The sequence below is a fragment of the Falco cherrug genome, chromosome 2 (assembly GCF_023634085.1).
Source record: "Falco cherrug isolate bFalChe1 chromosome 2, bFalChe1.pri, whole genome shotgun sequence".
Lineage (NCBI taxonomy): Eukaryota > Metazoa > Chordata > Aves > Falconiformes > Falconidae > Falco > Falco cherrug.
The window spans coordinates 11,460,390-11,488,141 of NC_073698.1; the positions used below are offsets into that span (position 1 = coordinate 11,460,390).

The 27,752-nt window shown below is 40.9% G+C and overlaps 1 protein-coding gene across 6 annotated transcripts in view; it reads left to right on the forward strand.

Annotated features, from left to right (window-relative positions):
* FAT3 (FAT atypical cadherin 3) overlaps positions 1 to 27,752 on the forward strand; it is a 419,023-nt gene that overhangs the window by 332,689 nt on the left and 58,582 nt on the right. For all 6 annotated transcript variants that reach the window (XM_055702249.1, XM_055702243.1, XM_055702245.1 and 3 more), the window contains 4 exons: positions 2,644 to 6,717; positions 14,036 to 14,232; positions 15,136 to 15,289; positions 17,981 to 18,214. In XM_055702249.1, coding sequence (XP_055558224.1) covers positions 2,644 to 6,717; positions 14,036 to 14,232; positions 15,136 to 15,289; positions 17,981 to 18,214 — 4,659 coding nt within the window. The remainder of the gene's footprint in view (positions 1 to 2,643; positions 6,718 to 14,035; positions 14,233 to 15,135; positions 15,290 to 17,980; positions 18,215 to 27,752) is intronic.

Below are 27,752 nucleotides of genomic sequence, written 5' to 3' on the forward strand. Positions count from 1 at the left end.
CTTGAAACCTATATTGCCCTAAAAAGAAGTCTGATATACTGCAGATTGTCCCCATATTAATCAGATCATAAGCCTTTCCCAGCATTAGGCTCTGATCCTACAGAATCATTATTTATCTCCATATTATTATAAAGACTTGTTGTTAGCTAGAATGGCTTAAATCAATTAGCAACAGGCTAAATGACAAGAAATAGGTAATGAAATGAGAATATCTACACCTTCTCGTACTGATTTAACTTCATATAGTTCAAGCTCATACCTTAAACTAAGCCAATATAACCTGAAGCTTAGAGAAGACCCAAGGAACTTTTTTCTGTCACTACTCTGTGTGCTTTGTGGAAGTGGAGTCCCTTAAGCAAACCAGGAGGTGACGTCTTTTGCATCTAAAACTGTTGAACTTAGACCTTTGTGATCCTACAAAGATCTTAGCACTACAAAACAAGTATTTCCTTTATGCACCGCATTTGGTCATACCAGTTCTTTCTCGGTATTCTCCAGTGGCCTTTTATTTAGATCAGGGGAACTATTACATGTGGGCACATACATAAGGCAGGACAATACTGTGCCTTACAGAACACGCTCTGAGCTGACCAGATCAGGTTCCTGGGACAATGTTTTCCAAGACTGTTCCTAGCTTTCCAGTCACCTATAGGTGCCACCACAACGTGAAAAACAACCTGACATGCTAGGAGTATGGCTGCTATACACTGGTCATAGAACCATAGATGATGCAGACAGAAAAATATGGTTGGAAAGAATGCTTTAGCTATTAGATGGTCCTTTTTAGTCTGCATGTTTTTCTCTTTTCTAGAAACTCCTTTCCACTACAGCCTGTTTCGTCATGAGCTCTCCCTGCAGTATCAGACTTCAGACTTCCATTTACTGTAAGCCACACACTCCCCCAGTTTCATTATCCACAGATGTTCCAATCCCAGATGCATCAAAATTCAGTCCTCTGCTGCTGTAGTTTATATGATCCATAAAATCTGCAGCTGAGGATGCTGATTTTAAGTGCAGCTTTCAGATTGTACACAGCCCTTTCATTTAGGGGATTTACTTTCATCACCTTGCATGTGAAGAGAGCACAAAGAGAGTAGCTTTTGTGTAATTTTATAAGAAACTCCTAAAGGAGAAGAACCAGCTCCAGCCTTACATGAGGCAGTGGCTAAAAATTATTTGCATTAGCAAACACTGACAAAGTAACTGCAGCAGCATTTGTAGTGTCTGCAAATGTGACAGATACTGTGATCTTTATGAGAATTTGTAGCTCTGGCAGAATCTCAGCTCCTCAGTGAATAGCACAATTTTTGTTTTAGCTAGTGGAGTAAACTTTACTGATCTGAAAGGACGGGTATAAATAGAAAGCCAGTACCAGTACTGAACTACATGCAGTAGTATGTAGCTTAAATTAGCCTCCAGGATCCAGAATTTACAACCGATAGTGAATTACATCTTAAAAATAGTTCACATTAACTCACTTCATTCTATGTAGTATCCCAGCTACAATTTTCACATTTACTGCTCTGTACACAGCACCTATAACAATCACCATTAAAAGAAAAACTCTTGTTTTTCAACAGTGACCTGAGACATATTTCTCTCCAGGTTATGGATGGATGCTTGACTGTAGATTGAAAGCAGTTCTAGATTTTAAAGTGTAAATTACAATAGCAGGAACATGTTATAATGATTGGAATCAATGTAACTCAGTATGTGCTGTTTGAATTTGGAATCAAACTCAGAAAAAGAGTCTGTGTGCTTATGCATGCCATATATAAATGCAGCATCCTATACTTTAAGCAGGCACTCAACGAGCCAGCAAAATACAGATTACATAATAGAGGTGAACTCTAATTACAGGTAAGGATACGTATCAAAAGTTTTGAATCTGTCTTGTTAAAGAAGAGGTTGGCAAAAAGACTAAAAAAAAAAAAAGGCCCCAAAGAAGGTCCTTGATCCAAACTCACTTTTTTTACCTTTATGCAGTCAGCGATATGCCCATTTTCATGTTATAATAGAAATTTAATGACATTTTCTGCTAGCTCTCATTCGTCTAAATTTGTCCTCCTCAGAGACCACATGATAAACCTTTGTGCCACAAGGTACTTGAATCTCTTTTTCTATGCTATTTATTCTGTTTTATTTTTCGAAATGCCACTTTAACCTTCTTATATTGAGTTCTTTGAGTCTTGAACTACTGTAATCTTCTCTACGGTTGCTTAATATCCCCTTCAATTAAGAGCCTGAGTTGTTATCCATTTGTCATGTAATTAGCTTGTTAGCCTCTGATCTAGTTTCTTTGCCTTAGGTGTACATGTATTTGACTAATTCCCATAATTTAGGTATGCTTTTTCCTGCTTCAGTAGGAGTAATGTACATGCAGCACTTGCTCAGATGTTGATACTCAAAATCAAGATGTAGTTAACAGCACCTGAATTTCTGAAAGTTTGAACACCTATTCCATCTACTGAGTTTCCTGATTTTCAGAAAGGAAGACTGGAAGGGCTTTTACAATTCTATTATGTTGGGGTGGATTTTTTCAATAAATCCTTTGAAAAAATTACAACTAATTGTTCCTGATTTAAATTATCATTAAGTGTGCTGTATTTAATTTCTAATTTTCTTCCAATATTTGTGTTTTAGGAAATACAGGAAACACATTCAAGATTGAACCAGTTTTAGGGATCGTTACATTACTGAAGGAGCCAGACTTAACCACAATGGGACAGTTTGTTTTGTCAGTCAAAGTGACTGATCAAGGTTCTCCGCCTCTGTCTGCAACAGCAATTGTGCGGATATCTGTGACGATGGCAGACAACTCCCACCCTAAATTCACTCTCAAAGAGTACCAAGCAGAGGTTAATGAAAATGTGGATATCGGTACTTCTGTCATCTCTCTTTCTGCCATCAGTCAGTCCACGTTAGTTTATGAGGTTAAAGATGGAAACATGGATGGAGTCTTCACTATAAACCCATATTCTGGAGTGATCACCAGTCAGAAGGCCCTTGATTATGAACGTGCTTCCTCCTATCATCTCATTGTACAGGCAACAAATATGGCAGGCATGGCATCAAATGCCACTGTGAACATTCAGATTGTTGATGAAAATGATAACCCACCAGTTTTTCTCTTCTCTCAGTACTCGGGCAGCATAAGCGAAGCGGCTCCTGTAAACAGCATAGTCCGGAGTGCCAATAACAGTCCTCTTGTGATACGTGCCACTGACGCTGACAGCAACCAGAATGCTTTGCTTGTCTACCAGATTGTTGAATCTACTGCAAAAAAGTATTTCACAGTAGATTCCAGCACAGGTGCAATCAGAACAATTGCAAATTTAGATCATGAAACAATAGCCCACTTCCACTTCCATGTGCATGTTAGAGACAGTGGGAATCCCCAGCTCACAGCAGAGAGCCCAGTTGAAGTGACCATTGAGGTAACTGATGTCAATGACAACCCACCAGTCTTCAGCCAGGCCGTATTTGAGACCGTCTTGCTCCTGCCCACATATGTTGGTGTTGAGGTTCTCAAAGTCAAGGCTACAGACCCAGATTCAGAGATCCCTCCTGAACTAACATATAGTCTAATTGAAGGCAATTTGGACCATTTTTTAATTGATTCAAGCACAGGGGTACTCACTATTAAAAACAATAGCCTCTCCAAAGACCATTATATGCTAATAGTAAGAGTATCTGATGGGAAATTTTATAGCACTGCTATGGTGACAATAATGGTAAAAGAAGCCATGGATAGTGGGCTCCATTTCACACAAAATTTTTATTCCACTTCTATCTCAGAAAATAGTACCAATATCACAAAGATTGCTGTGGTGAATGCTGTTGGTAACCGCCTCAATGAGCCTTTGAAATACAGTATATTAAACCCAGGCAACAAATTTAAGATCAAATCCACCTCAGGAGTCATTCAGACAACTGGCATCCCCTTTGACCGAGAGGAGCAAGAGCTGTATGAGTTGGTGGTAGAAGCAAGCCGTGAACTAGATCATCTTCGTGTTGCTCGAGTGGTGGTGAGGGTTTACATTGAGGACATAAATGACAATGCTCCAGTGTTTGTAGGGCTTCCATACTATGCCGCTGTGCAAGTTGATGCTGAGCCTGGCACCCTGATATATCGAGTGACGGCTATTGATAAAGATAAGGGTGAAAATGGTGAGGTGTCGTATCTTTTGAAGGAAGATTATGGACATTTTGAAATTGATAGAGGATCCGGTAGCGTCACTTTAAAAGAAGCCTTCAATTCTGATCTGTCGAATATAGAGTATTTGGTTGTCATTCTTGCAAAAGATGGGGGTAACCCATCATTGTCTGCTTCCGTAGAGCTCCCCATTACTATTGTTAACAAAGCGATGCCTGTATTTGACAAGCCCTTCTATACAGCTTCTGTGAACGAAGATGTAGAAATGCACACGCCAATTTTAAGCATAAACGCAACTAGTCCAGAAGGCCAGGGTATCATTTATATCATTGTCGATGGAGATCCCTACAACCAGTTTAATATCGACTTTGATACTGGAGTTCTGAGTGTCGTTAGCCCACTGGACTATGAAATAAATTCTGTTTTCAAGCTGATGGTACGAGCCAGTGATGCCCTCACTGGCGCTCGAGCTGAGGTCACTGTGGACTTGATCATTAATGATGTTAATGATAATCCTCCAATTTTTGATCAGTCGGCTTATAATGCCACTTTGTCTGAAGCATCTTTGATTGGAACTCCTGTACTGCAGGTTGTTGCGATTGATGCCGACTCTGACAATAACAAGATTGTGCAGTATCAGATAGTCCAGGACACCTTTAACAGCACGGACTATTTCCACATAGACAGCACCAGCGGCCTAATTCTGACAGCCCGGATGCTGGATCATGAGCTCATACAGCAGTGCACCTTGAAAGTCAGAGCAACTGATAATGGGTTCCCACCATTAAGCAGCGAGGTTCTTGTTAGTATTTCAATAACAGATATGAATGACAACCCTCCAGTTTTTAACCAGTTAATATATGAATCGTATGTGAGCGAACTGGCACCGCGGGGTCATTTTGTGACTTGCGTCCAAGCCTCTGATGCTGACAGCTCTGATTTTGACAGGCTGGAGTACAGCATCCTATCAGGAAATGATCGGACCAGCTTTATTATGGACAGCAAGAGTGGTATTATCACCCTTTCCAATCATCGCAAACAGAGAATGGAGCCCATGTACAGCCTGAATGTCTCTGTGTCAGACGGGCTGTTCACCAGCACAGCTCAGGTGCACATACAGATCCTCGGGGCCAACCTCTACAGCCCTGTGTTTTCACAGAGTGTTTATGTGGCAGAGGTTAGAGAAAATGCTGCTCCTGGAACTAAGGTAATCCATGTGAAGGCAACAGATGGGGATTCAGGCGTATATGGCCATATAAGCTACTCGATAATAAATGACTTCGCCAAGGACCGATTTTTGATTGATAGCAATGGGCAGATTCTGACAACTGAGAGGTTAGACCGGGAGAACCCACTGGAAAGTGATATCGGTATATTTTTGAGAGCCCTTGATGGAGGTGGCAGGACTACGTTTTGCACTGTGAGGGTGATAGTAGTGGATGAGAATGACAACGCTCCTCAATTTATGACGGTTGAATACAGAGCAAGTGTCAAAGCAGATGTTGGGAAAGGTTACTTGGTGACCCAAGTACAAGCAGTAGATCCAGATGATGGAGCCAATTCCAGAATTACCTATTCTTTGTATAGTGAAGCCTCCGTTTCAGTAGCCGATCTCCTTGAAATAGATCCAGACAATGGATGGATGGTCACCAAGGGTAGCTTTAACCAGCTGAAAAACACAGTTCTGTCATTCTTTGTCAAAGCAGTTGATGGTGGCATTCCTGTAAAGCATTCCCTCATTCCTGTCTACATCCATGTTTTACCCCCAGAAACTATTTTGCCTTCCTTTTCTCAACCTCAGTATTCTTTTACTATAGCAGAAGACACCCTCATAGGTGGCACCATTGACATTCTGCATGTTTTGCCTAATCAGGGTGCTTTGTATAGCACAGTTAATGGCGAGCTGACTGAAAATAACAAAGATGGGGTTTTCATCATAGAGCAGGACACAGGGCTCATAAAACTGGATAAGAGACTCGATCACGAGACAAATCCCGCTTTCCACTTCAAAGTTGCGGCCACCATCCAGTTAGACAAAGTAGACATTGTGTTGACTGTGGATGTGGAGGTTAAGGTATTGGATGTAAATGACAACAAGCCCATGTTTGAAACAGCTAGCTATGATGCTATAATAATGGAAGGGATGCCTATAGGAACGAAACTTATGCAAGTTAAAGCAATTGATGCAGACTCAAGTGCAAATGGGCAGGTCACTTATACACTTGCAGTGGAATCAGAACTGGAGAAGATCACAGAAGCATTCACTATTGATAGCAACAGTGGCTGGATCAGCACGCTGAAGGATCTGGACCATGAAAAGGATCCTGCTTTCACCTTTGCAGTGGTGGCCTCGGATCTGGGTGAAGCTTTATCCTTGTCATCAACCACCTTGGTCTCAGTTACTGTGACAGATATAAATGATAACGCACCCATATTTGAGCATGAGGTGTACAGAGGGTCGGTGAAGGAGAGTGACCCTCCAGGGGAGGTTGTGGCTGTTCTTAGCACCTGGGATGAAGACACGTCTGATGTCAACCGGCAGGTTAGCTACCATATTACAGGTAAGAACAGCTTGCATGATTTTCTCCCAAAATCAAATTTACTGAAGAACTGTGCATGTTTCCAGGTTTAGGTGAATGTTTAGCAGGATTTCAGCTAAATTACCACTGTGAATCAGAAAATTGCATTTTTTTATTTTTATTTTTTTTTGGACAGAATTTCCAGCAGCTAGCAAAGGTGAGAAAAGAGAAAGGGAGTATGTGTGTCTGTCTGTCTGTCTGCGTTATTCCTTTTCTAATTTCCAAGATTAATGCTTTATGATTTGCTGCAGAGCAATATAGTGTGCCCCATCAACCCATCATAACTGATGTGTCAGCTTGGAAACCATCATGACTTAATGTTTCAACCAAGGGAAGAAGAACGTTTTATTCTCATAGAAGAGAAAATCCTTCTATATCTAAGCATTTAAATTTTTTTTGGAAAAGCACTTTTATTTTTGAGATGGAAAAGTGCATGCAGGACTCATTTTGAAATGCCACTATTTATGGCAGGGGAGAAAAAAAGGAATGAATTTTATGTTGGAAGGAGTGGGGAGATGCCATTTCTTATCAGCACAGATTTCTGGCCAGGGAAATAGTAATCCCCTTAGAAGCACTGGTTAGCTGCCATGCATTGTTATATACAGCATAAGGCAATTTCGATTACATTGCTAACATATTTTTCAGAATGTGGTAACATTGCTCTTTCCTATTGTGCTATATTTATTATCATTCTTTTCTCCTAGATTCAGACTAGCTTTTGTGTGAGTATGTTATGAGTGATAGGGTGTTGCAGTTATTTTTCTGCCTACAGCTTGCATTGTCCAATAGATTTTTGTAGGGAACAACTTTGCCGCTCCCCCCAGCCTTCACAATCCAAGAGCTAGTATTAATTATCTAGTAATAACCAGATTATTGGGACAAATTCACATTGTTCTCGCTGGGGCTAGAATTACACAGGACTGCATGTAGGAAGCAGACTATGGGCAAAAATGACTTTGCTAACAGAGTAACAGGTTGTATATTTTGCTCTGGAGGATAAGGCTCCTACCCCTTTGTTAGCTGTCAGATTGGAAATGGCTATGGGATGGTGTATAAGGAGAGGTGTGATATTCCAGTTAGCCACAGACCGCCTGTGTTACACATCAGAAGTCATTTCATTTTCAAAGCAACCACAATTCATTCTGACCATTTTTTTGAAAGTCTGGATTCAGTTTAAAGGTTTGCAAAGACTGTGTCTTTATAGTGTGGTATGTTGTAGAAGTAGGGGCAAAAATAGCCTTGTGGATAAAGCACAGGATTTGGAGGCCTTGGGCAAGGTGCATTAGCTGCTAGTGCCTCAGTTCCCCATACCTAAAAGTAAGCAAGTAGTGCCTCATCCTAGAGGTTTTGTGGTGTTTGAAGGAGTTTAGGGATTCTATTCTAGAGACACTACAGAAAAGCAAACCCTTCATGTTTGTAGCAAATATATGTTCATGTACTGTGTTCATTAGCTGAAGGTACTGGTTTTCTCTGTGTTCTGAAGTCTTTTATATTTAATGATGCTTTTAGTTACATAATAATATTTTCTTCACATCCCTGTGCTGTCAATTTAGCAAAAACTGGACTTTTGAATAATAACTGTCACATATGACCCAAAAACTATAGAACATTCAGTACCTTGATTTCTATCATAGTTCAAAAAATGTTAGCTATTTTGCTGGTACTTCAGTTTCTGAAAATATTAGATGTGAAAGCTCAAAACTTTCTCTAATTCCTACTGTACAATTATTAAAGTGTATAAGCTCAGAACTTCTACTGTCTTTGATTATATCCTTTGAATTTGGGAAATGCACAAGGACAAATTAGGTTCTTTTGATTAAAATGTCAGAACATATTAGAGTTTAACTCACAAAATAGTCTATTCACACTTTACCTCAAAAGTTGAGCTCAGGAACTGCAGCTGAATATTTCATGGAATCAGATTAGCTAGATGATTATTCAAATGCTGTGGCTTTCTGTAGGCATTCTGAGCCATAGAAACTCCTGTGCTTACAATAAACAAACTCTGAGGAAGAGCAGGACGCTGACAAAAAGAAAGAAGAAAACAAATTATTAGAATGACATGTGGATCCACCAAAACCAGCGTTGTGCAAATGCACCTGGAGAAGAGTAGCACACGGAAGATAGGTGGGAAAAATTATCATTTAGGAGTTGAAAGAAATAAACATTCTGGGTCAGATGTGATCACTGAAGCGTCCTTTGCACTCTTTTGAGAAATACAGATGCTTATTGCAGTCTTCTGGTCAACTTTGTACAAGGGTAGATATGTTCTGGTGGATAAATATATATTCTGTCTTTAAATCCTTCAGTTTAGGATTGCTTTCTGTAATGACTGGCAAGTAGTTGCCATTTTCAAATCTACCTTCATCTGCATTTGATGGTGGGGGACAAAAATTTTACACTTACCCTTTGTCATTTGTAGTTTGATAGCACCTGGAGATGTTCACAAAGCAAAAGCACTGGTATACATCTTAATAGAAAATCAGTAGGAAGCACAGGTGACACAAATGCACTTAGGGAGCACAGTAGTTTTGAAAGCTCGTTTGAGGTTGCCACCTGTATCAGTTGAGGCAGTTTGACTAAAACCAGGGCTGTGATGGTGTTTAGCTAGGATGTTTAGCCAGCCTAGACCTAGACAGATGTTACTGAGATTTAACAGTGGCAAACAAGGAAAAACCACTAGAAGAGCTGCTAAGACTTTGGTATAAAGGGTTTTCTGTTCCTCAGTGATGTTAATTAAGCTCCGTCAGGCATGGAAAACTAAGGACAGACAATAGTCCTTAAGCTTTGGCTCTGCTGAATATGAGGAAGATGGACATTGTGTTTTGGAAGAATGAACTGATATTACACGCAGTAGGTTTTTACTGGGTTGATTGCCCTGTATGAGCAAAGTGATGGTTTTTGTTTGGTTTTATTTTGTATTTAAGATCCTTGAGTTCTGGAGAAATGGATGTTTCAGTGTTTGAGGAGGACTTGTGCTGCAAGCTGAAGAACAGTGTCTGCAATTTTATGATAGTAAAGCTAAGAGGATTGGATTTATCATTTCAGCAGCTTAGTAAACGTGCAACATCTTAAACTGGGAGTGGAGGATAAACCTATTGATTTTATGTGATGCAAATGCTTAAATTTCTAATTGGAAATTGAAAGTATTTAAATAAATGCATAAATGTAAATGAGAAACTAAGTTAGTAAATACTCAGTTCCCCCTCCTGGGTTGGGACATTGCAGTGAAAACTGATACTGCTGGCTTCCAGTTTTCAGTTCTCTTTTAGCCGTTACAATTCCCTCTGTGTGTGTTTTAGTAATGGTGTGTGTCAGGATTTGTTTATTTTGGACCACAGTGTCCCTGCTTTTCATTTGTATCTGGCTGTTTTCTTTCTTTAAAACTTGAGCTTGATTTGGCTTTGTACTATTTGCTGACTAGGGAGGGAGGGAGAGCAGTATTTAAACTTCAAGTAACAAAAGATAAAAGATAATGCTGATTCTTTTAGCCTCAAAGCCTCTCTAAAAAGTTACTGGAGTGTTTTTTGTAGCTAGCACTTCACTGTTGTGACGTTCAAAGTAGAACATAAGAAAACTGCCAAAAGATTTTAAAGAACCCATTAATACATGTAGTCAGGAGGCTTCCATTTAGAAAAGCTACATTATTCAGAGTGAAAAACTAATTAATTAGAACGCCCCTAGGAAACTGAATCTGCTTACATATATTAGTGAAAAAGTTAATTAATCACTGCAGAATGAGATCTGTGTCAAGACATATGTGTGAGTACTAGAAAATGGTTCCCTGGGCCACAGTGTGGATTTTTTGCTTTCCTTTTTTAAGAGTATTTCCTTGACAGTATTTTAGTGTTTACATCTCATTATTTCTGTTACACTTTATAGTACAACTTCCACCTTTGTCTTCTGTCAACAAAGTACATAGCCAGTCTGGAGAAGCAAAAAACCTGAAAGGTAGCACTAATGAAAAAGGCATGCAGATAAACTGTTACACGTTTGCTGCTTATTGCACAGGTTACTTGGTCATTCAGATTGATCCTTTTCTGGTGGAATAAAGTGGGGTAGGAGGATCCTAAGGACCTTTTTTTTTACATATATATACATTCCTCCCAAATTCCTATGTATGATTTAAAAACCATTCCATCACCAACAAAGCAACAGTGGTTTTAAAATTGCTCCAAGCTAGTGTTACTGCCAGCCATAAAAGCCACCAGCTGATTTTAATTAGATTCTACCTTTCCTCTTTTCCTAGCAATGGGATACCCATACCTTGAGTGTATTGCTTTATAATTGGTCAGGGCAGTTAATAATTTCCTTGTACAAAAGAACTAATATGCAGGAAAGCACTGATCAATATCATGAAACTAAGTAAGAATATTCAAGACCATTTTTATTAATGGTTTACATTAAACTCACTATGACAAGATTACAGCCTTTTATAAAGGAGAGTTAAGCTTTTTATGCTGGTGTTGAACTGAATAGAGAGAAATTAACGTCAATCAGCAAGGGTCTACCCTCCCTGAAGTCATATTAAGACTCAAGTCAATGGACAGATTCTCATTGCCTTGGCTTGTATCCGGATCTGCCCTGTAGTGCACATCGACATACTGCGTAACCTTCTTTAGGAGAAATGGGTGTTTATAACACACATCAGATTAAACAAGGTTTAGCTGTGGCCTCTGATGACTATTCCAGACTGTTGTAGAAATCGGTGAGAAAATTGATCTGCTTGGTTTTGTGATTGAAAAAGGTGATTTTCTATCAGCAGAAAATACCTACGTTTGATATATCAGTTTTCCTCTCTGTATGATTACAGGGCCTTTTATACTTATAATGCCTGACTAATTTTCTGGGAACCTTGTTCATTAAAACATGCTTTTTTGACAGAGTTACATCTGGTGCAAATGGTGATGCTTAACAAGAAGGATTTGCTCAGTCTGTCTCAATTGACTTAGTTTTCATATTAAATAGAAACCAGTCTATCTTGTCATTGGTAGCTAATGAAGGCGGCATAGATTATAGCCTGTGACCTCTTTTCTGCTCTTTGATGTAAAAGGAAGGTATGAAATGTGCATTATACTTTTTTGCTTGGTTTTAAGCTCAGTTTCAAGTTCAGATCTTCTCTTCCTTGATTTTTTTGCTAAGAAAGTCCCTGCGAACTGACAGAATTGTGACACCAGAAGCAACAATAGTGACACCTAATCACTTGACAGTAGAGCCAGCTTAAATAAATTCAGCCTTGGATTATTTTTTTTTCTAAATATTTATTTACTCAGAGCCTAGTCTTTCCATTGAGCTTGGGCAGATCCCATGACACATGTCAGAACCCTTAATAAGTTGTAAGCAAAAGTGCACTAGGCATGCTTGACATTCTTGATCATGTTACAAGAAAGAATAAGCATTCCCTTAATATTTTTGTACCACTTATATATATGAGAAACACAGAAAGTGTTCTCAGATTGCATTTCTGCATGGGAGAGCACAGGGGAAAGCTTATATGGGTGAGGAAAGAGCTACTAGTGGGTTAGCTGGAATTTAAAGTCCAGCCAGTGGAGCAGTGTGATGCTTTTTTCTATGTCCTCACAGTTTCTATAGCACATGAGTTTGCTGTGACTGTAGTGCTCTATCCTGAATTACTAAATGCACAGATATGTCTTTACAGAGTGAGGTTATATTAGATGCTGGGCATAGAAGATTTGGTAGTTGGCTTTACTGGCTTAGGCTGGGGTAGGATTAATTTTCTTCATAGCAGCTGATACAGTTCTATGTTTTGGTTTTGTGACCAAAACAGTATTGATACCACAGGGATGTTTTAGGTATTGCTAAGCAGTGTTTACACAGAGACAAGGCTTTTTTGGCTTCTCACCCCAGCCCACCAGCAAGTAGGCTGGGTCTGCACAAGAAATTTGGAAGGGACACAGTTGGGACAGCTGACCCAACTGACCAAAGGGATGTCCCATACTGTATGAGTCATGCTCGGCAGTAAAAGGTGGAGGAAGAAGGAGGAAGGGAGGATGTTCGGAGTGATGGCAAGTTACTTCGCAAGTAACTTTTATGGGTGATGAAGCCCTGCTTTCATGGAAATGGCTGAACAGCTGCCACGAATTCCTTATTTTGCTTTGCTTTGCTTACACACACAGCTTTTGCTTTACCCAGTAAACTGACTTCCTCTCAACACATGAGTTTCCACACTTTTACCCTTCTGATTCTCTCTGCCTTCCCACTGAGGGAGATTGAGCAAGTGACTGTGTGGAGCTCAGCTGCCTGCTGGGGCTAAGCCACAAGAGTGGTTTAAAAGATTTTACTTTCTGGTCTGGCAGGGGGGGTAAGATCGAGCTCAGAGAAAGGTGATGGATGGTGGTTTCTTCATGGGGGAGGCAGGGATCTATACCATTTCAGATGAAGGAGTAAATAACTGTTGGCACATTAGCAACAACTGTGCCCGCTTGATTATTGTAACCTTCTGCATGTGACATGTCCATCCTTCCTTCCTTCCTTCCTTCCTTCCTGAGGATGACAAGGACCAAAACTTTCCCTCTTCCAACCTGCTTTTTTTCACCAGGCAGTTTAATGATATGGAAGAGCAACATTGCCAAGGTTCAGTGTCAGTGTTATGGCACGATAAAAAGCTGCTGTGCTTCGCGTCCTGCACTTCTTTCAGCAGCTTTTGCTCTCGGATACATTTGATCTAATTGTACTGCTTATCTTCCAACTGCTCCTCAAATGACCTCTTGTTAGGACTATTTAATACTAGTGTGTCTTCCTGTGTCATGTAAACTTTTTTTAAAACTAGAATTTTAATGAGCAGAAGAATGGCACAGCTGTATGATAAAGATTTCATTAGAGAATTCCTTAATAGAACCCACTTCTAGTCCTTGATTGCATAATCAACAGCTAATGAAATTGTCTTGGTAACAAGAGCTACGGTGTATTACATCCTCTCCTGAGACTAAGTGGAAAGACAATTGTACCAGCCTGAGAGGCCTATTGATTGTTCACAGTTTGAATTTGATTGCCCTTATGGGGAGCTAAACAAGAGATCATCTTCAGCTCTGTTAAATGGATTTTGTTTCCACTGAAAGTTATTGGTTCACTTTCATACAAGGTGTTCGGGGGGCAATAAACACAGGGAGTGTAATCTCATTACAGATTTCCTGAGTCTGCAAGTTTGAAAGCACCGATGACTGTAAAGCAAATGACAGCTGCTTGGTTCAGGTCCTCCGTGATGTGTCCGTGTGTTTAAACTAGGTGGGAGCTCTGAAGGAATGCCCCAGCCTGTTGTGTCTTGCTTGTCTCATTGCAGGAGGGAATCCCAAAGGGAAGTTTGCTCTGGGACTGGTTCAGAATGAGTGGAAGGTTTATGTTAAAAGGCCTCTAGATCGGGAAGAGCAAGACGTTTATTATCTGAACATCACCGCCACAGATGGCCTCTTTGTAACCCAAGCTGCCGTGGAAGTGACCGTCACTGATGTTAATGATAATAATCCAGTTTGTGAACAGGTGAGTTAGCAACACCCATGGCAATTGACTGTTGTGTTGAAAGCGATGGTTTCCCTAGGGCTGTCGCTGCTATTTACAGGTATTCACAGGCGACGCCTATTTTCAGCCTTAAGGTCTTAGTTGGAGAATCTGGAGACATCTGGGAGAGGAGGACGATAGTCCTGTGAAGCCAAGATTGAAGGATGATGCTCTAGTAAAGCTGGTGGAGGAACCTTGTCCACAGCGGCCCTAGCTGGCTTGAGGAAAACCGAAGCATTGTGAGGGAGCACGGGGAGCTGCGCCTCCCGCACAGCCAGTGCCTGCAGCGTTGCCTGCAGCTTTCGTGGCGCTAGCTGCCTCTTACTTTGTGGAAAGGCGGTGTGGGGAACTGGTAGTACTGCAATAGAAAGGTCTGTGTGAAAGAAAAGACATGATGAAACACAAGATTCCTTAATGGTACTGCTCACAGAATCTTTTATATATATATATGTGTGTGTGTGAGAGCATGTATGTATATACTCGATTAATTCCTATCACTACATTATCACTGGTGGAACACTGTCATTGCAAGCACTACTTGGAAATCAGCCTGTATCTCCCTCAAACACTGCTGGATGAGTTGATAAAAACAGTTCTTTTCGTTAGCACATATGTCAAAGCTTCCATTTCATGGGTGTTGGTGAAACGAATGGAAGATAAAAAATGAAGCTGCATTTAAGATGAGCCTTATTAAGAGTCATAGTTTGGCATTGTTTCAGTGACACCTCAAAGCTTAACAATGATTGGAATTTCTAGGAATGTGTTGCATAAAGGAAAAATGTTTCCTATATAGAAAGAGGCACTAGAGAGAGATTTTGTAAGGAATTGTGCAAAGACTGTAAAATACTGTTACAGAATAGTTTACATTTCTGTTTTTGTCTCTAGGTTGCATACACAGCACTGTTTCCTGAAGACATCCCATCAAACAAAGTCATTCTTAAAATCAGTGCTAAAGATGCTGACATTGGGTCCAATGGTGAAATTCGCTATTCTCTCTATGGTGCTGGGAATAATAAATTTTTCTTAGATCCAGAAAATGGTAAGATGACAACTGAATGTTTCTGAATACTCTTGTTAATCCCTCGACATCAGTGGGTACTAGTTTCCTTAACTAGAGTTCAGTTACACTTCTTTATCAGCCAGTTGTTCCAGTTATGGCAGGTGTGGATGACCACTTCTGAACTGGTAGTGGTTGGAGGGAGGAATAAGGATGTGTTTGTTGGACAGGCTGAATGTTATAATAAGAACAGTTGATACCCACCCTTTTGTTTCCTTGCCAGACCTCAACTTAGACCACAGTTGTATCATAGAATGGTTTTGGTTGGAAAGGACATTTAAATGTCATCTAGTTCAACGTCCCTGCAAGAGCAGGGACATCTTCAAATAGATCAGGTTGCTCGTAGCCCTGTCCAACCTGAACTTGAGTGTTTACAGGGATGGGGTATCTATCATCTCTCTGGGCAACCTGTGCCAGTGTCTCACCACCCTCAAAGTAAAAAATAGCTTCCTATCTAGTCTGAATCTACCCTCTTTTAGTTCAAAACCATCACCCCTTGTCCTATCTCAACAGTTTAAAAAATTTGTCCACGTCTTTCTTATAAGCCCCCTTTAAGTGTTGCAAGGCCACAATAAGGTCTTCCTGGAGCCTTCTCTTCTCCAGGCTGGATAACCCCAACTCTCTGCCTGTCTTCATGGGAGAGGTGTTGCATCCCTCTGATTATCCCTGTGGCCCTTCCCTGGACCTGCTCAAACAGGTCCATGTCTTTCCTGTACTGAGGACTTCAAAGCTGGATGCAGTACTCCAGGTGTGGTCTCACCAGAGTGGAGCAGAGGGGCAGAATCACCTCCCTGGACCTGCTGGCCACATTTCTTTTGATGAAGCCCAGGATACAGGCTTCACATTTCTGGCTCACATCCAGCCTTTCATCCACCAGCACCCCAAAGTCCTTCTCTGCAGGGCTGCTCTCCATCCCTTCACCCCCCAGCCTGTATTGATACCAGGTGTTGCCCTGACCCAGGTGCAGGACCTTGCACTTGGCCTTGTTGAACCTCATGGCATTCATATGGGCCCACCTCCCAAGTTTGTCCAGGTTCTTCTAGATTCCATCCCATCCCTCAGGAACGTCATCCACACCACTCAGCTTAGTGTCATTTGTAAACCTGCTGAGGGTGCACTCAAACCCAAGTCTGTGTCATTGATGAAGACATTAAACAGTGCTGGTCCCAGTATGGGCCCCTGAGGGACACCACTTGTCACTGATCTCCACCTGGATACTGAGCCACTAACCACTACCCTCTGGATGTGACCATCCAACCAATTCCTCTTCCACCAAACAGTCCACCCATCAAATCCATGTCTCTCCAATTTAGAGAGAAGGATGTTGTGGGGGACCCTTTCAAAGGCCTTACAGAAGTCCGGATAGATGACATCTGTAGCTCTTCCCTTGTCCACTGATGTAGTCACTCCATCACAGAAGGCCGCTAGGTTGGTCAGGCAGGACTTGCCCTTGGTAAAGTTGTCTCAGATCACCTCCCTGTTCTCCATATGCCTGCCCTGGAGACTTTTTGATACAGAGGAGGGGAAGATGCCAGCATGGTCCTCCTTCATCTTCAGACTTCATTCTTCCACCTTGATATTTATACCTTGTAAAAAAGATATTACTGTTACACACAGATTTGGGGCAGAAAATGAAATCAATAATGAATTTGTGGGCACAGTGGAATGCTACCAAGGTCTTGTACATTTGGCAGCTGGTCTGGAAGAAGATACTGATCTTTGCTAAGAGCTAGATTTTATGATTGTTATGAAGCTAAATAAAATCATTTTGCCATGAATAAAAATCTCACCCCTCTGTTATTTTTAGGAATTTTGTTTCCATAATGATAGACTAAGTCCTTCCGCATGCAGTGCCTCCTCCACATGACTAGCAGTAGGCAGCACCCACTATTGCCATAGCATTGCTGTTGGAAGAGGAGATGTATGCAGTGTGTGGAAGGGGAAGTATTGCCCTCTTCAAGTACAAATTTTGTATTTATCTGCAAATTACACCCTTAAAAAAATAACCTAAAGCTTACCCTCTGACCAGCAGTGGCTGTTGGCTGATGTGACGATGTTTTGTGGTTGTTTATCCATGCAGTGGAAAATGGATCATGGGTAAAGCTCTCACCAGCTGAATAAGCTGGCTTTTTGTGGCTGTCAGTGTTTATTGTGATACCCATCTCTGTATAAGAAGTTTGATTCAAACTAGATGCCAGAGGCATCTACAGGAATTTAGAGCTGGTTGGAGATTACTTTCTGGGGTAGAAAGAAGAGAGGGGATGTTGAAGTTATTTTTGAACAGTAGCATTAGAAAACTTTAGAGTTCATTATGGCTACTGTCATCAGATTTAGGACATGTTTCTGTGTCTGGGAGTCTCTAAATCTTGAGCGTAACAAAAAGACAGACTTGGGAAAACACAGTGATGTTATATGGGTGAAGTTGTAGGCTGTTGAAGGCCAGTGTGAGTGGCTTGTCATCCCTTCACTCATTGGCAGCTCACTGTTGGGTAAAGAGGAGTGAGAAGTGATACTGCTGTGAGTTTTTAATCCATTCATTGGAATAATCAAGGTTGATTTTTTTTTCCTCTTTCCTATTCCTGTGAAATACATGGGTTTGAGATATTCACAGTATCTAGAATTAGTGATGTTGCTATAGTAGTAATGATGGCTGCTGCTTTTAATCAATTTTAGGTGAGCTGAAATCCTTGGCCCCTCTTGACCGAGAGAAAATCCCTGTGTACAACTTGGTTGCCCGAGCCACAGATGGTGGTGGCAGGTTTTGCCAATCAGAAATCCATCTTGTTTTAGAAGATGTTAATGATAATCCACCAGTGTTTTCATCTGATCACTACACTGCTTGTGTCTATGAGAATACAGCCACTAAAGCTCTATTAACAAGAGTCCAAGCCACTGATCCTGATGTCGGTGAGTAATGCTGCAAACAGTAATTAATGTTCAGGGAAACTTTTTGGGTTGGTAGAATTGCAATACTGATGTATTTTTCTGTTGCTGACTTTCCTCATTCTTTCCTCCTTTTGCTTCTGCCTCCTCCCCATTTTTATCCTTTTTTCTTTACATTGAAATGCTTGTGGCTGAGCCTGATGTAATGGTGTTACAAACAGAAAAGCATTGCAGCAGCCATAGAAACATGTAGTCTTTTATTGTCTTAATTGGTTATAGCTATGTTTAGGGATAAATGATAGTTTTGGCGGTGAATTCCAGCTTTCTTCCTCCAGTGGCCTCACCTCTTTTCTTGAGCCATGATTTGGAATACCCATGCCTCCATTTATGCAAATAATATAGTTACCTGCCATAGGGACCAACACCTGATTAACCACAGCTTTTTTAAAGTTTTATACTGCTGTAATTCCCATTTGTTCCAGCTTGTTACCTTAGCGTGAAACTATTTTTGATGAATGCACATTACAAATGCTCTTGTTATTTAACTGGACATTCTTTTAAAGTGTATTAGTTAATTATATGAGGAACTTAACCTTGACATCTGGGCCCAATTATAAATAATTAAAGGGGTTTTTTTGCATAACACAGTGGTAGGATCTACCAAATGTCAGATTTTTTTTTAGCTCATTCACTTCAGTTGGAATAAATAAATCCCATTGTTTGGTTTTTTTTTTCCTGTGTTTTTGGAGATGTTTTGTGAAAACTGCGGCCTCAGTAGCTTGACATAAAAAGCAGACCTTTCATTAACTGAGAAAATATTTGATGTTATAATTGTGGGATTTTTTCTGAAGTACAGTGCATGCTGGAAGTCTTAGTTGTTACTAAGGCTGACAATATAAATATACAGGAATCAGTAATGGAGCAGCAAACATCCATTAATATATCTATGAAGAGCTGCATTATATGCCATGGTTGAAAAATCACAATTAAAGTTATAATACTGTCCTGCAGTGAAAAGTCAATTACTGATAGTAAACTACTGAACAGTCTGAAGACCCAGTGTTGGTGCTTTCCACTGTTATCTTAATTACCATTTTTCTCATAGGTGCGATGACATTCAAGGAGAGGGGAGACAGAAAGAATTAGAAAAAAAAAAGGTGTCAATAGAAGTTCTTGCTAGCACCGACTTTACATAATAAGATGGTTAGAAATGAAAAGAAAAAAACCATGGGCTAATTGCTACATCTTCCTTCTGAAATTAGATAAGTTAAAGGGAGGGATGCATGTGATGAATGAGAAGGGGCTATGTATGTACTTAATGATGAGACCTGAAAATTAAACAAGACTATTGTATCATATAAAATTGACTCTGGTCTCTAAAATTGGATTTTATATTAATTACTGTTCTATTAGTCCGCACTAAAATCACTGATTCCCCGTTGCTGCATAATGAGTGAGTTCAGGTAGTGTAATGTTCCCATCACAGTGAAAAATGTATTATTGATATTCCTGATGAGCTATGCTATTCCTGTAAGGTTTTGTGGAGCGTTGTCCTGAAAACATCAGTGGAGCCAGTAATCATCATACAAATCAAATTTTAACATCCAGGAAACATCTTACAATCAGTCTTAGAATTTACCTGTTCTACTTTGGGCTTTGAAGAGCCATGTACTGTAAAGATAAGAGCCTCTGTACAGAAGCCATTGAGATAAAAGTTGAGAGAAACCCATTTGTGGTCTGCAACTAAACACAATTTAATATAAAACTGAAAATGTGGTCAGACACTGTTGGATAATTAAGACAAGTTCCAGTTAACAGGAAAATAGTATTATATCTGCCTTGAGCCTTTGATATCTCTTGAAATTCCTGAACTCATAGTATCCTGAGAAACTTCAGGACTGGAACACAAATTGTTGTTTAATATATTTGTGATTTGGATGCATGCGTAGAAATTAGCTGTATCAACTGGACACAGTGAAGAAGAGACGTGATTCTTCTTCACAGTATGCAACAGAAGAAAATTGCTTTAACTGTTCAGTAGCAGACAAGCAAATTTTACATAACTTCTCCATATAGCTAGGTATCTTAAATTAAATGATCAGTTGAAGAAGAGAGAATACACATAAATCCCTTTCTTAAGACATATTAGTAACTTTAAAACAATTACTTCTACCATCCTGCTTCCACTGGAAATTCTTAATATTTCCCCAAGATAATATTTTCTACCAACTCACCACCGTCAGGTCTCAAAATGTGCAAACTAAGAAATGAAAGAGAAATTCTGGTTTTACAGTTTTTTGGAGAAGTTCACAGGGAGCAGTGGATTTTCTGCTTCCCACTGTCTTCAAATCAAAGTGCCAAATTGCTCCGTCCTGTTCAAATGAAGGCACAAGAAGAGTTGGAGTGAATGGTGAGGTTAATTATCTGAGCAAAGCCATCAGACAACTACAACATCAGCCCATTGCAAAGGAATTAGGGTGATGCTAGAGCAGCAACACTGAGGAAACCTACATGGGACTTTGTGGCAAGCATGGTATTAAAAAATTGGTAAACTTCAAAATAAACCTGCAGCCCAAAGCTGAGCTGCAGGTGCATATTCATTTCCAGTCCTGCTGGTGTTGTCTGCATGCATGTGGTGTTGCAGCCTTGCTTGCGGAATGCAAGAATGAATGACAACATGGTCCGGGCTCAGCACTGCGTTCAGTACAGTTAAATCCTGCCTCACTTGCAGCTACTTTGCCTTGTGAATGACCTTCATGCTGAGGCCTGTTTCCATGATGACGAATGGTGTAGTCTACTGAAGGCAGAAGCACTTACTGTACTAAATATGAACAGTGCGTCATCTGTCCTTCTGCAGTCCTCTTCATCACCACTGGGGCACCGACAGCTCCACACCATCCACGTTGTCGTCAGTTTAGTGATTTCACTGACCTATTGATTTTTTTTCTGGGTTTGTGATGAATATGGTGTTCTAATTTTGCTCGAAATGGGAACAACCTTGGCAGCCAGCATGCCACTGCTGCAGTCCAGCTTTTGCATTACCCAATGATTGGTACCCACTAGTGCAGCTCCTCCCCTATTCCCTGTGCAACCAACTAGTATAGATGAGCTAGGTTGTCTTGGAGCCAGTGCTTTGTATTGCATGCAGCTGATGCGCAGAACAATGCAGGCACGTAGACAAATAAATCAATAAATAAATGGCAGGAGTGGCCTTTATTTGGTTGCAAATAGCTCCCTGCTCTGTCCTCAGCTGTCCCTCACCCCCACGTCCCTGCTCCAGCCCAGGGCCCTTACAAGTACGTTGCGCAGGAGGTGTGGTGATGTGCAGCCTGCACGGAGCCAGCTGGTGCCCAGTTTACAGTCTGGTTAGCCAAATCTAGGACAATCTCAGAGACACAATTCAAACTGATCTAATTCTTCCTTGAAAATAGCAGTCACACCTCAAACGGCAATGGCCCGCACCCACTCGCTTGCCCAGCTAGGCAGTCCTCCTTTGCCAGCTGCCCTATTCTTTGATGTAGTTATGTCCAGGCCTTGTGTTTGTCACAGTTCACAGTCCACTTCCCAGCAGGAATGACTCTGTGTTCCCCTGCCCCATTTTGCAGCATGTACAAATAGCAAATGCGGCTGGAAGGGCCCTCACTGTGGGCTGAAGGTGAGGACCACAAGGGCTGTTTGTGGTGACAAGTCAAAGGTGAAGCAGTTTGGACAGCCTTGCTAGAAACGTGTCTCCTGGCCATGGGGATACAGAGGTGTCATGCTGCAGGGTTCACACAGTCCAGTCACAGAATGGTTGAGGTTGGATGGGACCTCTGGAAGGTCAACTTGTCCAACCACTCTGCTCAAGCAGGGCTGACTACAGCAGGTTGTCTAGGACTGTGTCCAGATGGCTTTTGGATATCTGCAAGCATGGAGTGCTATACAGCATGTGCACCCCAGGGGACCTCTAGGAATAACCAGAGACCCACACTGTGGATACAGACAAAAGCGTAATATCCTCATGGTGACCTAGCAGAGCAGTGCAGACGGGCAGCAAACCCACACTGATGCCCTCTCTGGCTGCCAGTTCTTCTCAAGATGGACATAATTCAAAGAATAATTAATGCCAGAAGAGATTTTGCTGAAAGTGTAGTTTGGGAAAACACTCTCCCATGTCTAGTAGCAGATTTAATAGCATTGAGTAATGCAACCTAGAAAAATAACAAGCAGTGTGGTACTTTTTTTCCAAAGCACTTTCCCACTTCTGTGCATAGGATGCCCAGAGTTACAGATGCCTCCCAGCTTTTGCAGGGCTTGTAGCCTCACAGCAGAACACAGAACAATCTGAGATTTATTCATCAGTTCAGAAAAACACCCATACAGCTAGTTTGAGAGTGGAGAGATTTGAATGATGATCCTGGTTTTCTGTTCTTTGCTCTCGGTATTTGAAGCTTTGATACTCAGGTGGGTGTGAGGGGAAAAATGGGTGTTGAAAGCCTAATTCAGGGAGCCAGAATGAAACTTGAGGCTTTCCCATAAATAAGTTAAAGCACCATGTTATACAGGTCAATTATGGCTGAATTTGGTTATGTTTTTTAGAGTTGTATAGAATTCAGTACTTTTTGGACCAAGATTTATGAGAAAGATTCTGTAATCATCTGATTAGTGCATTTGTGTTTAATGCGGAGAGTTTAAATTAATCAAGTCTAATCAGACTGGTTCTTGGTATGGGGCACGGATTGTTCATGTCCCTGAACAAAGTGGAAGAGCTGCCGCAGAAGGGACACAGCCCTTTTGGAGAAGCCATTTGACCTTCTCGCTGGGAGACGTTGGCTCCCCAACCCTGACCTTCACCAAGAAGTACAGGGGAGAAAACTGTGGCCTTTCATCTGCCTGGTGTGCAGCTGGGGAACCTGGCGAACTGCAGGAAGGAGTGCCATTTTCTTTCAGCTTCTGATAGAAAGTTTTATCTTGGATTTTGAAGAAATCTGTCACAAACCTGATATTTTCTGTGCAAGGTTTGACCCCAGTGATTTCAGTGTTTCAGTGAAGACTTGGTTTGTCAAAAACCCACCCAAAAAAAACACCTTAGCACATGCACTCGTGAGGTACACGGAAAGTAAGAAATGTCTTTTCAAGGAAAGAATGGTAATAGAGCTTCTCCTTTAGGATTCAGTTAGTCCAGTCTGGAGTGTACCTGCCTCCAGGAGGGTGGTGAAGCAAGTGTATTATATCTTCTTTTTCTTCTTGTCCTCTCCTTGTGTCAAGGAGGAAAATGAAGAAACCATTAAAACAATAAAAATGAACTATCTATGAAAAACAATAACTGAAGAATATAGACAGTTCTCCAGGGTTTATCACTTGTTTGTAGAAAGTGGCATTGAAGTGCTGTGAGCACAGCATAGAAAAAAATCACTCCATTAGGTTGTCCAATGGGTCCACTGCTTTCAAGAACATGTACATGGAAGTAACGAGTACAGACTTCAACCTTATCAACGATGGGCTTTGCTCATGAAGGAATTACTGCAACTGAGCCTGTTGCACACACAGCTGAGCTTGGGGAAGGGTAAAGTGCTGCCAGGTGAGATTGCAGAAGTGTCAGAGAGAAGTGCATTACAGTCACAACTTGATTGAAGAGCAGTTTTCTGAATTATATATAATGGCAGGTAACAAAATAGTAGAAATGCTGCAGTAGGTATTTATGTTGGCATTTGCTGGCGAAGTCAGTATACAGCAAACCTCTAATTTGCGTGTTTGTTTATGTTGAGCAGGTCCCTTAAAATGGGTCTAGAAACTTTTGAGGTGTTCAGGGTCTCAAAAGGAAGAAAACAGGGATTAAAACACGAATAACAAGAAGAAGAGAGTTGATGGAAGTTTTACTAAAATCCAACAGCTGACAGGTAGATAACCAGGTAGATAACTTGGACAATGATGCCAGCACTAGCTAGACTATTTCTGGATATTTTCTGAGAGTTTTTGTAAAATAAATATTACAAGATACTTCCCAGAGGATGGTACATTGTCTTTAAATCATACATGGAACTTCCTATATCTTTACCTATGTCTTTGCCTCACTGACTTGTAAAATAGTCCAGGGGTTAGTGCACTAATCCAGGATACGGAAGACCCAAAATTATTAATTCCTTTTTCTGCAGCTATTCAAAGCAACATTGCACAAGTAGGCAGTTATAGCTGAAGCAGGGGGTCCTTTCCTCCATCACTGAAGTTGTTTTGAAAAAGGATTCAGGAATCAGCCAGAGGAAAAGAAGACGACATGAGTAAGAATTGCTTTGTAGCCTGGCTGGTGTTCTGGGCTCTGTTCCCCAGGGTTTATTAAGCGAAAAATCATAGTCTATGGCAATGTACCTTTTGTTACTTTTTCCTGGAAAGGTCCTTACCTTTAGACTTCTGTTCCATAAGGAGAGTGGGAGGGCAGTGCCCCACATGCCCCGGTGGGCTGGCCAGTCCTGAGGACATCTACAGGTCCAAGTTCACCCAGTGAGTTGTTCAGGAGAAAACCTATATTTTGCCTTCCTAATAAAAGCAGAAGCACTTCTAGGAATGCGGAGATACAGCACATTGGGCCCCTGAAAAATTGCCAAATAAAAAATAATAGTCAGGCTCTGTAGAGTTTAGAGTTACCTAGTGTTAGGAGGTAAGCAAACAAGGTGTTTGGGGATTATGATAGAAAGTTTGGGTTTCTGCCTAAACAAGCCCTACTTCATACTGCTTATTTTGCTTCCCATGCCTAGGCACTCGGGAGACCTAATACTTCCAGTCTTCAGTCTCTGTGACCTTGTTGAATCTTTCAAAGGGACGGATTTTTAAAGCTGCAGATCGGTAGTCAGGGGAACTTAGTCATCCAACTTGCATTACAATAAGGAGTATATATATATATATCTCAAGGTGACTAAGAGCTAGTCTGTGTTCAGCAACCAGAAGTCATCAAACCAATCTCATTTCTTTCTGCAACATGCAAAGAGGCCATTTAGAAAGAAATATTATGGGTAGTATGGCTTAGGTTTAGTGAGGTTTTTGACATTGTGCCGCATGGTATTTTTATAAGCAAGCTAGGGAAACATGATCTACCTGAAACTGTTATCAGGTGAGTTTGTAATGGCTATTACACTGGAAGGATAAGTTAAGAAAGATACTGGGTGCAGCATTGCTCTTGCTTTCACTCCTGGATGGATAAGTGGGTATACGGTCTGTTTTGCTAGATGTCAGAAAGCAGAATGGAGCTGCAAGTACCCTGGGTAGTGTCAAAGTCATAGTTGTGGGACTGAACAGTTGGAAAAGTGGTGTGGAAAAATACAATGCAAGTCATCAAGATAAATGTGAAGTCCTGTGTTTAAGTAAGAATAACTAAGCGCGGCAGTATTGTCTGGGTAATGACTGTCTGGGCAGCAGAAGGGCAGAGGAGCAGCTGTGTTATGGTGAATCGCAAGCTGAATGTGTGTTTGCACTTTCATACCGGTGTGAAAAGGCAAATACTTTAATGAGATGAGTAAACAAGAGTAATGCTGAAAAACAGAAGTAGTTCTTTCTGTTTGCTTGGTGTTGGCAAATCCTGACCTGAAAGGCTGTGTCAGGTTTTGGGTACAGCACTCCCAGGGAGATGTGGGCTACCTGCAGATTTCCAAGAAAGATCATAGGTCTGGAAAATGTGTGCTACCAGGAAATATTAAAACAGTTGAGAGGGGGTGCCAGGGGTAAAAAAATTGAAATGATGAAGTGTAACAGTCTTCAGATATCAGACAAGTAGCTCTGAGGAAGGAAGTAGACCTTTGTTCTTTCTCTGCCCTCATCTTTTATTATTTTGATTCGATCTCAGCAAAAAGCCAGAACAAGATTTTTAGTTGTAAGAAAAGTGAGGCACTAAGGTGTGTTACCCAAGGAGGTTATGCAAGTTCATGATCAAAAGGTAGGCCTGCGTTTGGGGATCCTTTTTTTGTGCAGGGATAAATTAGATTACCTGATAAGATTCCTGCTATTTTTATACTCTGTCACTTCTATTGATTTCTTTAATTTTTGAGAATTCCAAGACATTGTTAGCAACATGGAGGCAAAGAACTAGGCAAGGAGAATTGTACCTCTTGGATTATGTTGGCTGAATAAGCCCTGTATTTAAACCAGATCACTGAAACGTGTATGTATGTTTGTGTCTGTATATACAGACATACATACATGCATATGTTTTTATATATGTATTTCTCTACATGAGCATTCCATTGCTTCTGGCTATGTTGCCCAATGTTGTCAGCTGCAATGTGTAACCCTAAGTCAGGTGTATCCAAAATGGACTCTCCCACTTCAGAAAAATAATCAAGCTTATGTCTGATAAGCATGAGGAAGTGAATCACTCAGGAGCACTGGTGGAAATAAGTATTCGTGTCGTCACGTCAGCCAGTACCCTGGGCTATGTACATCTCTGCTAGAAGAGAGAGGGCTGGTGAGCCAACCAGCCAGATCTCATCTTCCCACCAAAAAGGACAACCACAACACAGCTGAAATGGAAAGCAGGGTTTTAGACACCCATGGAAGGTACCATGCAACTAAAAGCTTATGCCTGCCATTTCTGTCCGGTACTTCCCTTCAGTAAGGGGTTGGTGATCTTCATCGCTGTCCTCTGTGGCCCGGCTTTCAACCACTGGAGTACTGGTGTGAGTAAACGCCTTTGGGGTTAAGGCTGTCATTTCCCCACAGAAAAGGGACAAAGCAGTGAAAGCCTTGTCTCAGTAGTGGTGTTATAAACTTGGCTAGCTTTTCGGCTTAAGTTGTAAAAAACACTTGAACTATCTTTCCCTATGGGGCCATATATTCTTCTACAGTTCAGCAAGGTACTTCTGGCAAGATTTTTCTCTTTCATCTCAAAGTGATGGAGTAGAGCATTACAAAATCTGGTTTAGTATTCATCTTCTGTCCTGTTTGCTGTTCATGAAGTTGTAGACTTTTAAGTTCCGGTAATTGATGGTGTAGTTAATGCTGGGGAAATCAGGAAAAGCCATAGTTACACGCCGATGTTAATAGTCACACCATGAAAGACAGAGGCAAGAGGAAGCACAATAATCAGATACCATGCTTCCAAATCAATGCTAAATTGATAAATAACTTACTTTACAGCTCTCTTTCTGGGCAGCTTTCTATTTTACTTCTTGTTTGTTTATTTTTAATGCTTGCCATTATTTTTCTTTCCATAGGTTTCAAAATGAAAATGATCAGATGACAAAGTTAAGCATCATTTTCCAGAGAAAAACAAGAACAAGTGGGCTAGCTGTACTTGGGGAAACATATTAAATAATGAGTTCATGGTGACAGATGAAAAAAGAAAGGAGACACACACTATGTATGGTCTTTAATACATGTAAATCTTAGTTTGTGTGTGATGCACTTGGCAGGCAGTGCCCACTGCAGAAACTCATTGTCGTATGAGAATTGTGCCTGTTGTGTTATTGCCTTTTAATTTGTGTCGGTCTGGACCAAACTGTAACTCCACCATTTTCAGCTGAGCTGCACCTCGAATGCTGGGTTCAGTTCTGGGACCCTCACTGCAAGAGGGACACTGAGGTGCTGGAGCGTGTCC